The sequence below is a fragment of the Gekko japonicus genome, unplaced genomic scaffold (assembly GCF_001447785.1).
Source record: "Gekko japonicus isolate JY-2015 unplaced genomic scaffold, Gekko_japonicus_V1.1 scaffold3388, whole genome shotgun sequence".
Taxonomy (NCBI): Eukaryota; Metazoa; Chordata; class Lepidosauria; order Squamata; family Gekkonidae; genus Gekko; species Gekko japonicus.
In genome coordinates this window covers 124,444-139,736 of record NW_015174939.1, presented here as the reverse complement: position 1 = coordinate 139,736, position 15,293 = coordinate 124,444, and the positions used below count along the sequence as shown (strand labels likewise).

Sequence of the window (15,293 nt, the reverse complement as noted above, 5' to 3'; positions counted from 1 at the left end):
AAAAGGTTTATTTTATAGGAGGTCAAATAACAAGGTGCAGAATAATAACAGTAAGTGGGTGAAAAGAAATCAAATGCCCTAATGCGTCTAAATATACTTTCCCTAGCTCACTGTCTCAAGTAGCCTTACACTACTCACCCCTCCCTCAGGATGAGGGTTTTTCCCCTGCAGCAGCCTTCCTTCTGGCTCTGCCCTCTGGAAGAAAGAACAGCTCTTCCTGCTGCTCCAGAACTTTTATTCCCAGCCCTCCTCTTTTCCTATTGGTCCATTTTGGCTCCAAAACCTCCCAGGGGCTTCTGGGAGTTGTAGGCCCAGCCTCACCTACTGCTAGCCAGGCTCCTTGGGCCTAGTAGGCCTCTACTGGCACAGCCCAAATCATGACAGACCGTCTGCTGTGCGTGAATACTGATACAAGGCATTAAAGCTATGGGTTAACAAAGCCTTGCAATTCTCAGTGACTCTGCAAAAGGTGTAAAGTATCCGGAGGGTATTGTGCCTTTCAGTTGGGATTCTTTGGACCACTTCAGCCCCTGAAGTTTTGGAGAACTGTTAAAGTGGGTGGAGTTTCTTGTTCTTGTTATTTGTGTCCTGGAACAATAAAAGTAGTTATGCTTCAGGCCTTCTGAGCTTCATTTTCTGACTCCCTCTATTGTGACTGCCTCGATTTAGTGTAATGGTAAAAGGCAGATTCTAATCTTGAGAACCGTGTTTGATTCCCCACTCCTCCACCAGGGTACTAGAAGCCCTCCCACTGTTGCCTCCCCGAAAGCACCAAGAATACAGAGCATCACTTGCCTCAGACAGAGAATTCCTATCTATGCCTTGTGGCTAATAGCCACTGATGGACCTCTGCTCCATATGTTTATCCAGTTCCCTCTTGAAGCCGTCCATGCTTGTAGCCGCCGCCACCTCCTGTGGCAGTGAATTCTATGTGTTAATCACTCTTTGCGTGAACAAGTACTTCCTTCTATCCATTTTAACGTGACTGCTCAGCAATTTCATGGAGTGCCCACGAGATCTTGTGTTGTAAGAAAGGGAGAAAAGTACTTCTTTCTCTACCTGCTCTATTCCATGCATAATCTTGAAAACTTCTATCATGTCCAGTGTTCCCTCTAAGCTGAGTTAGTGTGAGCTAGCTCACATTTTTTTAGCCTCCGGCTCACAGATTTTTACTTTAGCTCAGGAATGATGGCTCCAGAGCAAACTAATTTATGCAGTAGCCAAATCACTTGCTCACAACTTTAATGCCAGTAGCTCACAAAGTAGAATTTTTGCTTACAAGATTCCAAAGCTTAGAGGAAACATTGATCATGTCACCCCTCAGTCATTGTTTCTCCAAGCTAAAGAGCCCCAAGTGCTGTAACCTTTCTTCATAGGGAAAGTGTTCCAGCCCTTTTATCATTCTAGTTGCCTTTTCTGCACTTTTTCTAATGCTACAATATTCTTCCTGAGGTGTGGTGACCAGAATTGCACACAGTATTCCAAATGAGGTCGCACCATCGATTTATACAATGGCATTATGATACTGGCTGATCTGCTACCAATTCCCTTCCTAATAATCCCCAGCATAACGTTCACCTTCTTTATTGCAGTCTCACACTGTCACGACATTTTCAGTGATTTATCTACTACGACTCCAAGATCTCCCTCTTGGTCAGTCTCGGCCAGTTTGGACCCATTCAATGTGTATTTATAGTTAGGATTTCGGACCTCAATGTGCATCACTTTGCACTTGGCCACACTGACCCCCCCCCACATGCCAAGTTGATGCCCACTCACCCATCCTTGACAGATCCCATTGGAGTGCCTCACAATCCTCCCTGCTTCTCATCACCCTGAACAATTTAGTGTCATCCACAAATTCAGTCACTTCACTGCTTACCCCCTATTCCAAATCACTAATGAACAAGTTAAAAAGCATCGGACCCTGCAGTACCCCACTGCTTACCACCCTCCACTGAGAAAATTGCCCATGTATACACACTCTCTGTTTCCTATTAATTAGCCAGTTTTTGATCCACAATAGGACTTGTCCTTTTATGCCATTCAAACGGCTTCTCCCCCATGTGGGTTCTTTGATGTCTTTGAAGAGAGTCACTGCGACTGAATCTCTTCCCACACTCTGAGCATTCAAAAGGCTTCTCCCCCGTGTGGGTTCTTTGATGTTTTTGAAGAGTGTCACTGCGACTGAATCTCTTCCCACATTCTGAGCATTCAAAAGGCTTCTCCCCTGTGTGGGTTCTAACATGATGCTGAAGATGGCTACTCTGACTGAACCTCTTCCCACACTCTGAGCATTCAAAAGGCTTCTCCCCTGTGTGGGTTCTTACATGTTCTTGAAGACTGCCACTGCGACTAAATCTCTTCCCACACTCAGAGCATTCAAAAGGCTTCTCTCCTGTATGGGTTCTTAGATGTTTTTGAAAAGTGCCACTGTGACTGAATATCTTCCCACACTCTGAGCATTCAAAACACTTCTCCCCTGTGTGGGTTCTTCGATGTTGTTGAAGAGTGCTATTGTTACTGAATCTCTTCCCACACTCTGAGCATTCAAAAGGCTTCTCCCCTGTGTGGGTTCTTAGATGAGTTTGAAGATGGCCACTGCGACTGAATCTCTTCTGACACTCTGAGCATTCAAAAGGCTTCTCCCCTGTGTGGGTTTTTAGATGACAATGAAGATGGCCACTGCAACGGAATCTCTTCCCACACTCCAAGCATTCAAAAGGCTTCTCCCCTGTGTGGGTTCTTAGATGTTCTTGAAGGGTGCCACTGCGACTGAATCTCTTTCGACACTCTGAGCATTCAAAAGGCTTTTCCCCTGTATGGGTTCTTAGATGTTTTTGAAGACTGCTACTCTCACTGAAACTCTTCCAACACTCTGAGCATTCAAAAGGTTTCTCCCCTGTGTGGGTTCTTAGATGAGTTTGAAGATGGCCACTGCGACTGAATCTCTTCCCACACTCTGAGCATTCAAAAGGCTTCTCCCATTTGTGGATTCTTTGGTGCACAAGGAGCTGTGATTTGTATTTGAAGTAGTTTCCACACCAAAAGCATTTACATGCATTCATTATACTGTGCTTTGAAAAATGTATATTACCTCTGCCTCCCACAGAGAACGTCATTCCAGTCTCTGAGCAAATAAATAGCTTCCCTCCTGAATGAATCCTTTTGTGTCGAACAAGGTCTGATTTCTCTGAGAATCTCTTGCCACAGTCTGAGCAGCTATAAGGTTTCTCTTCTCTATGTGTTCTTTGACGTCTACGGAGCTCTGCTCTGTGAATCATGGTCTTCCCACACTCTAGCCACTGATAGTGCCTCTTTCTATTGTGGATTCGTAAATGGACTTTATACTGGCATTGATCTAAGAAGTTCATACCACACGCCAAGCATTTGTACGCTTTCTTCACCGTGTGAATTACTTCTTGGAAATCCCTCCCTTGGCAAGGAATGGGTTTACCCCTCTTCTGAACAATGTGGCTTGTTCTTTGCCTCTTAGGTCCAGCTTTGTTTCTGAAATTTCCTCTCAAGCCTTCATTCTTGACTTCATCTGGTGATAGAGGATGCAGTTCCTCATCATCTTCATTCCTCTCATCACCTCCAGCTGGAATAAAGAAAGAGATCCTGTTAGAACCCACACATGGAGGTCTGATCTGCACCTGAATTTCCATCCACAATCGAGATATTACAGTGTCTTCTTCCCACTGTAAGCTGAAGAGTACAATAACATAAACTTATACTGTTTCTCTCCTAAGAGAACCTGCGTCTGCAGAATGATGTTCATTCTCTGACTGAAGGTCTTTGCAAAGGCCACACTTTCATTTTCCCGAGAGTGGATTTTCTGGTTAGGATGGAGGCCTTTGTTTCTTGTTTTGACTGACCTTTCTTCTTGGACTAGGATTTCACAGAAACCCCCTCCTCAACAAGGAATTATCCCTACTCTTACCTGAGTGGCTTCCCTCCTGCCTCTGTGGTCCATCTCCGAAGTTTCCTTTGGCATCTTCATTCTTGACTTTCTCCAAAGAGAACCCCTGGAATTCCCCAGCTGTCTCCTCTACATCTGCTCCTGGAAGAAAGAAAGAGTTTCAATCATCACCCAGGCAAGAAGCCAATGCAGCAGTCAGGCACTGCTCAGGAATGGGTGGGCATCACTTTTATCAGATCATCTTTCCTCCCAAACTGAAACGCTGGTCACACCTTATCCCCGCCAGGCCCTCCCCGTAGAGCTGTTTTTACATTCTGTCTGTCCCTCCCCTCCCCAAACTCGCCGTATGTATTTTAAGGGGGAAAGTGGCAAGATATTCCCCCACTGCTCCCATTTGACTTGTGCTTTTTGAATTTGATTCTCTGCACTTGACAATTAAATACAAGAGGTTACAGGGCTGACAGTTTCAGTGGGATTCTCTTCATTAACACATGGTCCCGCTCTCTTGGGGCGAGGATTGATTCCCGTCACCACAACAGAGGGTGCTGTGTGATTTGGCATAAGCCACTTGCCCTTGGGTGGCAGTGTTAACTGGTGGGACTACCCCCTGCAGGCCACCTCTGCAAGGTAGAACAGCTCCAAAGAAAGCACTCAAACCTATTTTCACTGAATAAAAAGGCCTGAAGGCATCCAGGGGACCCCTGTCGGAATGGTTAGATGTGCCTTTGGCCTCATTCAGCAAGGTTGTTTTGGGGAGACGGGAGGCATCTACAGCGCTTTCTCTGTCCTGTTCTGGCTCAAACAAACTCTGCGTCAACTGAGAACCTGAGGCTGTGTTTACTGGGCTGACAGTTTCAGTGGGAATCTCTTCAGTAACATACAATCCCACTCTCTTGGGGTGAGGTCTGATCCCCATCACCACAGAAGAAGGGGCTGTTTGATATAGCATAATCCTCTTGCCCTTGGGTGGCAGTGTTAACCGGTGGAACTACCCGCTGCAAGCCACCTCTGCAAGGCAGAACATCTCCAAAGAAAGCCTCAAACCCATCTCCAGCTAGTAGTAAGGCCTGAAGGCATCCAGGGGACTGCTGTAGGAATGGCTTGGGCGATGCCCACCACACTGGCCATGCTGAACCATCGTGTTCACTGCCACCCCCACCTCCTTGAGGCCCCCAGCGGGGAGGGGGAGGTAGCCGGGCAATCCTCACAGTCACAGGTTGCCCTTCAATACTTTGATTCATGCATCGTCCCAATGGCAGCTTTTCCTCCCAAACTGAAACGCTGGTCACAGCTTATCCCTGCCAAGCCCTCCCCGTAGAGCTGTTTTTACATTCTGTCTGTCCCTCCCCTCCCCAAACTCGCCGTATGTATTTTAAGGGGGGAAGTGGCAAGATATTCCCTCACTGCTCCCATTTGACTTGTGCTTTTTGAATTTGATTCTCTGCACTTGACAATTAAATACAAGAGGTTACAGGGCTGGCAGTTTCAGTGGGAATCTCTTCATTAACATATGATCCTGCTCTCTTGGGGTGAGGATCGATTCCCGTCAGCACAACAGAGGGTGCTATGTGATCTGGCGAAAGCCAGTTGCCCTTGGGTGGCAGTGTTAACTGGTGGGACTACCCGCTGCAGACCACCCCTGCAAGGTAGAACAGCTCCAAAGAAAGTACTCAAACCTATTTTCACTGAATAAAAAGGCCTGAAGGCATCCAGGGGACCCCTGTCGGAATGGTTAGATGTGCCTTTGGCCTCATCCAGCAAGGTTGTTCTCAGGTAACCCCCCCTCCCTCCTTTGGCTTCTTTGGTACAGAGAGAGAGAGAGAGAAAGAGACAGATAGAGAGAGCGTTTTCCTGTGTGGGCAAGGAAAGAACTCCAAGGAAGAGCAAAAATTCTTCTGGACAGAAGGACGGAAACATGATCAAGATCAAAGACCAGAATCCTAACCAGGATAAGGGGGATGGATCCCTTACAGATCACAGTCAGAGCTGATGGACATAATCCCATCTCAGGGAAGGGCATGTTGAAAAGGCTGGAAACTGAGAAATTGGGATCTGGTCCCTTCCAGAGTCTTTGAGGGCCTCTCAGCCCCGCCTCAGCCCCAGGCCAGGACACCCTCTCTGGCCACAACACTGGACATGCTGAACCATCGTTTTCACTGCCACCCCCACCTCCTTGACGCCCCTAGTGGGGGGAGCGTAGCCGGGCAGTCTTCACAACCACATGTTGCCCTTCAATATGTTGATTCATGCATCATCCCAATGGCAGCAAGTTGCATCTTGGGCACGTATGAAACATCCTTACCCAGAGAGGCCACGCTCCCGTAGTTCTCCCGCATGACGTCCCTGTAGAGAGCTCTTTGGCCAGGATCCAGCAAGGCCCACTCGGCCTCGGAGAAACACACGGCCACCTCCTCAAAGGAAAAGGGAGGCTGAAATGAGAAGCAGATTCCCTCGTCAGAGATCACTCCAGGCAGAGACTACACTCTCCACAGGGTCATTCTGCAAGGGTGCAGGATGTAGAGTTTGGCATGCGTCAAGAGAGAGGGGCTCAGAGCCTGTCTCTCCTTGGTCAGCAGGACCAAAAGCCTCCTTGAGAAAGAAGTGGGGACCTGACTATCCCCCAATCTCCCCCCCCCACCTGTACCAGAGGTGGAGCAGCCGTTTCCACTCCTCTGAAAGGATGACAGGTTGACAACATCTCTTCACTGCCTGCAAGGGAGACAAATTCGGAAGGATGAATGTTAACCTCAAGTTCCTCTTGTGTTTGCTTCTTTGAATTCTGCATCACCCATCCCCAGGGTTGTGACACCTTGTCTCCTTTACACTCAAGAAAATTTGTAATGACTTTTAGAAAGGTGTTGGAGAGGTGGAAGAGAAGCATCAGTTAACCTTGAGCCCCGAGGTGTTATAAATGCTGCCAACATTTCTGTGAGGCTAGAAATGTGCCCTGTGAACCCTTTAGCTCCAAAGGCTGCAGCATCCCTGCTGGATCCGACCAAAAACCCAGGAACCCCATTCTCCCAACTGCTGGGCCCTCCCACCCATCCTGGAGTCTGGGCTGGCATGAGAAAAAGAGGGGACCGTAAATCACGTTGCATGACATGTCACCATCACATCCCCCCCCCCAACCCAGATGTGATTTTAGTGCATCAGCCAATGCTCTGGAAACTACGAGGTACTACCAATGGGTTTCCAGTGCATCTGCTGATGCTCTGACTTCACATCCAGGTATTAGGCCCATTGAGACATTGACATGACGTCATCTTCACCCCATGCTCCACCCTCCAACCTCATGGAGGTCCCCAGCCACGGCCTGGCATCCCGAGTCCAGTATCTTCTCTCTCACTGTGGCCTGCCAGATGCCCCTGGGAAGCCTTTAAGCAGGGGCACAGAACCCACATTATTCCCCCCGGGGAATGGCATTTCAGAGGTATGGTGCCACAGAATATTGGGGACCCTCTAATGGAAGGAAGGGGAGAGAGGCACATTTTAATTACTGTAAATAAGAATGGAATTGCCCTCCATATATCTGTCTACTCCCCTATAAGGTAAAGTGGCCACCGTGACATCCTATGGCACTCTGTGTCCCAGAACTCCATTCTATGTAGTCTGCAACAGCATTTCCCTTTTCTCCTCTTCTGAACCTCTTGCCCAACAATTTGACTAGGTGCCCCGATCCCATCCGGGCAGGAGGCACCCTTACCACTTGACAGGGCATCCTCCTGGGTGTGCACCCTCTGACTTTCCTCTGACAGAGCTCCTTCTTCCTCAGAGAGCTTCGCTTCCATCTTCACAGGTTGTCCCCACATCTGAAACAACAGGAAGGGGGACAGGTAAGAGAAGGAATGGAACAGGCTGAGGAGACGGATCCCGCCCCACTCCCAGTCTCCTCATCTCTGCATCCACCCATCAGAGCTGCTTGAACTACAGGGGTAAGAATCCGGGGTGGGTTTTCTTCCCAGCCTAGTGAAATATCTAGAGGTAGAGATATCAAAGAAAAGATGGGAACAGTACACTGAGGAATTATACAAAGGAGATGAAAGGATGACAGATTCCTTTCCAGAAGAATATTTCGAAGACAAACCAACAGTTTTAGAAAGTGAAGGGAAAGCTGCATCGAGAGAAATTGGGAGAAACAAATCACCAGGAGTAGATGGGATATCAATAGAAGTATTCTAAGGAACAGAAAAGGAGTCCGTCAAAATCTTAACAAGAATATGCGAACAAAGATGAAAAGCATTAATTTCTCATGGGAGTGAATTGATACTCACAATGAAGAATGTTACCATACATGGAACGAGAAATGCCAGACATTAAAACTGGATTCAGAAAAGGACGAGGTACTTGAGATCCTATTGCAAATTTAGGTCAGTTATTGGACAATACGAGAGAATTTCAGCTTGTTTTTCATAGATGACAGCAACGCTTTGGACTGAGTGGATCATGGAAAGCTACGGCTGGTTTTTAAAGAAATCAGTGTGCTACATCGTCTGTTTCTTTTGATGTGCAACCTGTATTCTGGACAAGAGGCCACTGTTGGGACAGAAAATGGAGAAACAGAATGGTTTCCAAATTGGCAAAGGTGTCAGACTACGATCTCCCTTTCTCTTCGATCTATATGCAGAACATATCATAAGGAATGCTGGATTCGATTTATATGGAGGAGGAGTGATACTGGCAGAAGGAACAGCAACAATTTGAGAAATGCAGATGACACCAGTTACTGGCAGAAAATAGTGACGTCTTGAAACAACTACTAATGTAGGTTAAAGAAGGAAGCGCCAAAGCGGGATTACAGTTGAACATCAAGAAGACAAAATTAATGACTAGTCTGAAATTACACAAGTGTAGGGTTAATGGTGAAGAACTTGAAATTGCTCAAGGGAGACAGCAAGCAAGAAAACAGGAGACTGAGGCTGGGAACGGCAGCCCAGAAGGTGCTAGAAAAGATTCTCTGGTGTAAGGATGTGTTGCTGGTGACCAAGATCCAATTAATTCATTCGCCATTACTGTGTGTGGAGAAGAAGAAGAGGAGGAGGAGGAAGAATAAGAATTGGATTTATACCTCGTTCCTTACTCGAAGTCTGAGAACGGCTTACAATCTCCTTCCCTTCCTCTCCCCACAACAGACACCCTGTGAGGTAGGTGGGGATGAGAGAGCTCTTAACAGAAACTGCTCTTGAGAGAACAGCTCTGAGAGAACCGTGACTGACCCCAGGTCACTCAGCTGGCTGCTTGTGGAGGTGTGCGGAATCAAATCCGGTTCTCCAGATTAGAGTCTGCCACTCTTAACCAATACACCAAACCAACTCCCAGTTGTGATATTGGAGGAGAGTTGTTACGGATACTGTGGGCCACCAAAAGGACAAATCAGTGGCTCTCTGGTGTAAGGATGTGTTGCTGGTGACCAAGATCCAATTAATTCATTCGCCATTACTGTGTGTGGAGAAGAAGAAGAGGAGGAGGAGGAAGAATAAGAATTGGATTTATACCTCGTTCCTTACTCGAAGTCTGAGAACGGCTTACAATCTCCTTCCCTTCCTCTCCCCACAACAGACACCCTGTGAGGTAGGTGGGGATGAGAGAGCTCTTAACAGAAACTGCTCTTGAGAGAACAGCTCTGAGAGAACCGTGACTGACCCCAGGTCACTCAGCTGGCTGCATGTGGAGGTGTGGGGAATCAAACCCGGTTCTCCAGATTAGAGTCTGCTGCTCTTAACCAATACACCACACTGGAAGAGTGTTTGACTGGTACAGTCAAAGAAAAACTATCCAATATGATTCTGTTGTGTATGCAAATCTGAGGTCAAAGCAGCATTCATCCAGCATTCACCTCCAGCAATGTTCAACCAAAGGACTTTAGAAGCTTACAACAAAGGCATTTAAAGATATGGCAAGCCATGTTTGCCCTTAGAGTATGGTACTGAATTCAAAGATATATCCTGTCAATATGGAAATTCTATAATCATGCCTAATAACTAGTCACCTGCCCTCCATGAATTTAGCCAGTAGTTCCAAGAAGATATGTAGTAAACAAGAGTGACTTCAAGTAAACAAGAGTGACTTCAGAGTTACATTATCCCATTAAGGAGTAACCACAGCCAGCATCCACACATTCGGAACAGGGGCAAGTTAGAGGTCATGTCTTTCTGGTAGGCCTGAACTTCATATGTCAATGTAAAAACAAAAACCCCAAGACAGCTTTAGAAAAATTCTCCCATCGCTAAAGAAGCAGGCAATGAGTCGAAGGCCTCCTGCCATAGCAGGAGCCCTGGCAACCCTAAGTAATAAGTAACCCTAGTAATAAGTAACCCTATTATTTAGGTTGCAAAGTCCATGGAGCCGGCTGCAGACCTCTCGGGGCCCATCAGCCTCGTGGTAACAGAACTGCCGGAAGCGTTGGCTGCGTACTTCTGCAGTCACAGTGTCCTGAGACAAGATCCCTGGCAGAGCTATTTCCCAAAACTGAGATGGGATGGGGACCTTTCCTCAATCCCTTGCCAATTCCAGGGCCTTCTGGGTCCTCCTCTTCCATCTCCTTCCCCTTTCTCTTGGGTTACGTTTGACAGTAGAAAGACACTCTTATTCACTTGTCTAGAGTGAGAGGGAAAGATACCAATAAAAAAGGCAGAAATAAATCTACAGAGAACTGAGTTATGTCACTGACCCTGGTCAAGAGAGACCTAAGTGGGTCAGAAGGAATGTCTGTGTGGTAGTTTGCAGATTAGGATTAATGTCATTGGGTTATATTAGCTGCAGTCACACACACTAAATAATCCACTTTCAGTCCAGGCAAACTGTTTTTTATTTTTGTGTACATGACAAATGCGCATGCTCCGTTGGGTGCGCATGCGCATCCACAGAGACTTGGACAAAAAAAAAACCCGCCTTATTTGCAAGGGGACATGGGCGGCGCCGGATGCCTCCGGAAACACGATCAGACGCCCGCCCTTGCCCCGCAGTTTCCGGAAACTAGTACCTCCAAGGTACTGGTTTTTTGCCATGCAGTTTCGGCTGGAAGCCTCGGTTGAGCCACGGGAGTGCTACGCTTCCCAGATGTGCTGGTGAGATCGCGTCCGGAAACTCCGGCTGTTTTCCGTCTCACTTGTGTGGCTTCTGTTACGTGTGACCGCAGCCTCTATTGGGCTTTTAAAAAATATGTTGTGGGTTTTATCAGATTGGCCTCCAATTTCAGCAAAACTGAATTATTCAAGAGGGCTTTTTAAAGCAAGAAATGGGGTACAAAAGGCACTGTACAAAAGGCTTCACAAGGTTTCTTGGGGCCAGACGTCCCAGTTTCTTGGATACATCGTCAGGACATGGGGTCTAAATTACTGTGTTTCGTTTGCTGTAAGTTGGATCCTCCTATGCCATTTTGCAGCACTTTGTGAGTCAAGCTAACATTTACGCTTTCCTTCAACACTGTTTTTCAGATTTCTGGTCAGTTCTCCAACCCAAATTCTATTGCATAGTTTATTAATTGTATAGAGTTCCACTAAAAGGCTCTGAGAAGGGGCAGGTGAGGAAGCTGCTGCTGGAGTGGTAAGTGTGTGGGAGGACAGTGTTTGTGGGTGTGTAGGTGTGTATAGCCTGTTGGAGAGTGGTGCCTGTTTGAGGAAGTGTGGTATTTGTTTGTCTCTTTTGCCTGGGTGTAACTGATTGTGACTTTTAGCACTTTTGCCTGGGGCTGACTGCTGGCCCCACCCTCTGCTAGGTGAGTCTTTAATTGTATTAAGGGTCCTCCTTGCCAGAGGCGTGAGGCAAGGGGTGAGAGATAAAGGGCTCTTGCGCTGTGGCTCTTGGCCTGGGGGTTCTGTAGAAAACTGAGTAGCTCTTACATTTTATATTTGTTAAGTTAGTTTTTGCTTCTGCAAAACTTTCAGATGTAGTCTTGAGAGGCAGTTTGGTAGGGAAGTTATCAAGCAAGTGCCAGCTAAACTTAACTAATTTTGAAATGGATTGCAGCAGCATGGCTGGCGAGGAAGCTGAGGCAGTGGTGTGAAAAGTGTGTGGCATGTTCTTATTCTTGTCTGATTACACTTGCAGGAAGTGTAAGTTGGTAGCCTTACTGGTGTCTTCAGGAAATGTTTGGGTATTTGGACCATGGCTTATGCTTTCAAGATGAAGCTCTTCTATCGGGAGATGGTTTGCACCTCATGAGGGTAGAAAAAATGTGTTTGGAAACAGCCTTGCAAACCTAACTAAGAGAGCTTTAAACTAAATCCTATGGGGGAGTGAGACAAAAATGCAAAGCCCAATATGATGCCAATAACTGGAGATGAGAACTCTAAGGTTTTGCCGGGAGTGGCACGTATGCTAGGTAACATTAACTCACATGTAAGCACAGAAATGAAAACCTCAGGGTGCATAAAACATAGATTCAGCTCTACACTAATGTGCAGAGTATGGGAAACAAGCAGGAGGAACTTGAAGTCCTAATACAGCAAGGGAACTATGACCTAATAGGCATTCTTTGCCAGGTCAGGCAACTGGCTCCCTACCTCTAGCCACAGTGATCCATGCGATGGTCACCTCCAGGATGCTTTATGCTGGGTTTCCCTTGAGACTGATCCAGAAGCTTCAGCTGGTCCAGAATGCAGCAGTGCATGTTCTCATAGGAACACCATACACAACTGGTGCTCCACCAGCTAAATTGGCTTCCAGTCGAGTACCAGGTCAGGTTCAAGGTATCAGTTTTAACCTTTAAAGCCCTATGCAATCTGGGGCCAACATACCCTTTGGACCATCTCGCCCAGTATGTCCCCCAAAGAGCATTACACTTTGTAGAACAACATAATAATGATAATAAAACTAACATTTTGCAGGGAGTGGCACATATGCTAAGTAACATTAACTCATAGGTAAGTACAGAGATGAAAACCTCAGGGTGCATAAAACATAGATTCAGCTCTACACTAATGTGCAGAGTATGGGAAACAAGCAGGAGGAACTTGAAGTCCTAATACTGGAAGGGGACTATGACCTAATGGGCATTACTGAAACTGGGTGGGATGACACTCACAATTGGAATATTAGGATTGAGAGGTACAACTTATTTAAAAGGGACAGACAAATAAGGAAGGGTGGGGGAGTCGCATTATGTAAAGGAGGTATATACTTGTGAGGAAATACGTGAATCTGAGCATGACAGTCCAGTTGAGAGTCTATGGGTAAAAAAATAAGGAGTAAGAAATAATGGTGATATTATGGTGGGTGTCTGCTGTAGACCACCAAGCCAAGCAGAGGATTTGAATGAGACACTCCTACAACAGATTACAAAGTTCTTGAAGAGATGGGACACGGTGGTCGTGAGAGACTTCAATTACAGATATCTGTTGGAAGTCCAGCTCTGCTAAAAATGAAAGGTCCAATAAATTCCTGACTTGTCTTGCTGACAACTTCATTTTCCAGAAAGTGGAGAGGAAAACAAGGGGATCTGATATCTTGGACTTGATTCTTACCAACAGGGAAGAACCGGTGGACGAGGTTAAAGTAGTGGGCACTCTGGGTAGTAGTGACTATGTAACTATGGAATTTACAGTCTTGGGGAAGGGAAAAGCTATACATAGGCCCCGGTCACACGGGGGGGGAAGCATGGCCAAAGCACGGCTTTTCTGAGCTGCAGCAAAATAGATGCACGGCGGCGGGATCAGCCCTCGCGGTCCCGTTGAGGTCCTGTGGTTAGGGGGGAGGTGTCGATCACACAACACGCCAAAGAAGCGGCGCGGCACGGCAAACGGGGTTGTATTTGTTTTTTTAACCTGAAGTATGCGCATGCCCCGTCGCAATGGGGCATGGGCGGGCGCCGGATGCCACCGGAAATGCGGTCAGACGCCAGCCCTTGCCCCACGGTTTCCGGAAACTAGTACCTCCGAGCTCAGTATGAACTCAGACTAGCGAGAGATGCTAAAAACAACAAAAAAGATTCTTATCTTATGTTCAAAGTAAGAAAAAGAGCAAGGACATGGTAGGCCCATTGCAGGGACAGGAAAGTGAAATTGTAACAGGTGATGAAGAGAGGATGGAACTGCTCAATTCCTACTTTTCCTCAGTCTTCTCGGGAAACAGTGCTCAACAAGGCAAAAACAGAACACATGATGAGGGAAGGGAGTTGCAGCCTAGGATCGACATAGGGGTAGTACATAAACACCTAGTTTCTTTAAATGAAACTAAGTCCTCAGGGCCAGATGAAGTGCATCCAAGGGTACTAAAAGAACTCGCAGGTGTAATTTCTGAGCCTCTGTCCATTATTTTTGAGAATTCTTGGAGAACAGGTGAGGTGCCAGAAGACTCGAGGCGGGCAAATGTTGTCCCTATTTTCAAGAAGGGGCAAAAGGAGGATCCGGGTAACTACCGACCCATCAGCTTGACGTCTATATCTGGGAAAGTTTTAGAACAAATAATCAAACAGACAGCCCTTGAGCATTTAGAAAGGACGGCCGTGATTACTAAGAGCCAGCATGGGTTTCTCAAGAACAAGTAATGTCAAACTAACCTTATCTCTCTCTCTCTCTCTCTCTCTCTCTCTCTCTCTCTTTTTATAAAGTTATTACCTTGCTGGACCAGGGGAATGTTGTAGACATAGTTTATCTTGATTTCAGTAAGGCTTTTGAAAAGGTTCCACATAATATTCTTGTTGACATATTGGTAAAATATGGTTTGAATCCTATGACTGTTAGGTGGATCTGTAACTGGTTGACAGATCGCACCCGAAGAGTGCTTGTGAATGGTTTCTCCTCTTCTTGGAGAGGAGTGACAAGTGGAGTGTCTCAAGGATCTATCCTGAGACGTGTTTTGTTCAGCATCTTTATAAATGATTTGGATGAAGGATTAGAGGGAATGCTTATTAAATCTGTAGAGGATACTAAACTGGGAGCAAATACATTACATACAGGATGATCTTGACTGGCTAGAAAACTGGGCTAAAACAAACTGAATGAGTTTCAACTGGGTTAAATGTAAAGTTCTGCATTTAGGTAGAAAAACTCATATGCATCATTATAGGATGGGGGAGACTTGTCTTGTCTTACACCAGTTTGGTGTAGTGGTTAAATGCGTGGACTCTAATCTGGGAGAACCGGGTTTGATTCCCCACTCCTCCACTTGCACCTGGCTGGATGACCTTGGGCAAGCCATAGTTCTGATAAGGGCTGTTCTTGAAAAGGAGCAGTCTCTGTGAAGAGCTCTCTCAGCCCCACCCACCTCACAGGGTGTCTGTTGTGGGGAGGGGAAGGGAAAGGAGTTTGTAAGCCGCTCTGAGACACCTTTGGGTTGTGAAGGGCGGGGTATAAATCCAACTTCTTCTTCTTCTTCTTCTTCGGGAGAACTGGGTATGATTCCCCACTCCTCCACTTGCACCTGCTGGATGACC

General features: G+C 46.5%; 1 protein-coding gene across 1 annotated transcript in view; it reads right to left on the bottom strand.

Annotated features, from left to right (window-relative positions):
• LOC107122074 (zinc finger protein 420-like) overlaps positions 1–15,293 on the bottom strand; it is a 134,897-nt gene that overhangs the window by 3,221 nt on the left and 116,383 nt on the right. The window contains exon 8 of the mRNA XM_015425101.1: positions 2,053–3,014. Within this exon, the coding sequence (XP_015280587.1) occupies positions 2,053–3,014 (962 nt within the window). The remainder of the gene's footprint in view (positions 1–2,052; positions 3,015–15,293) is intronic.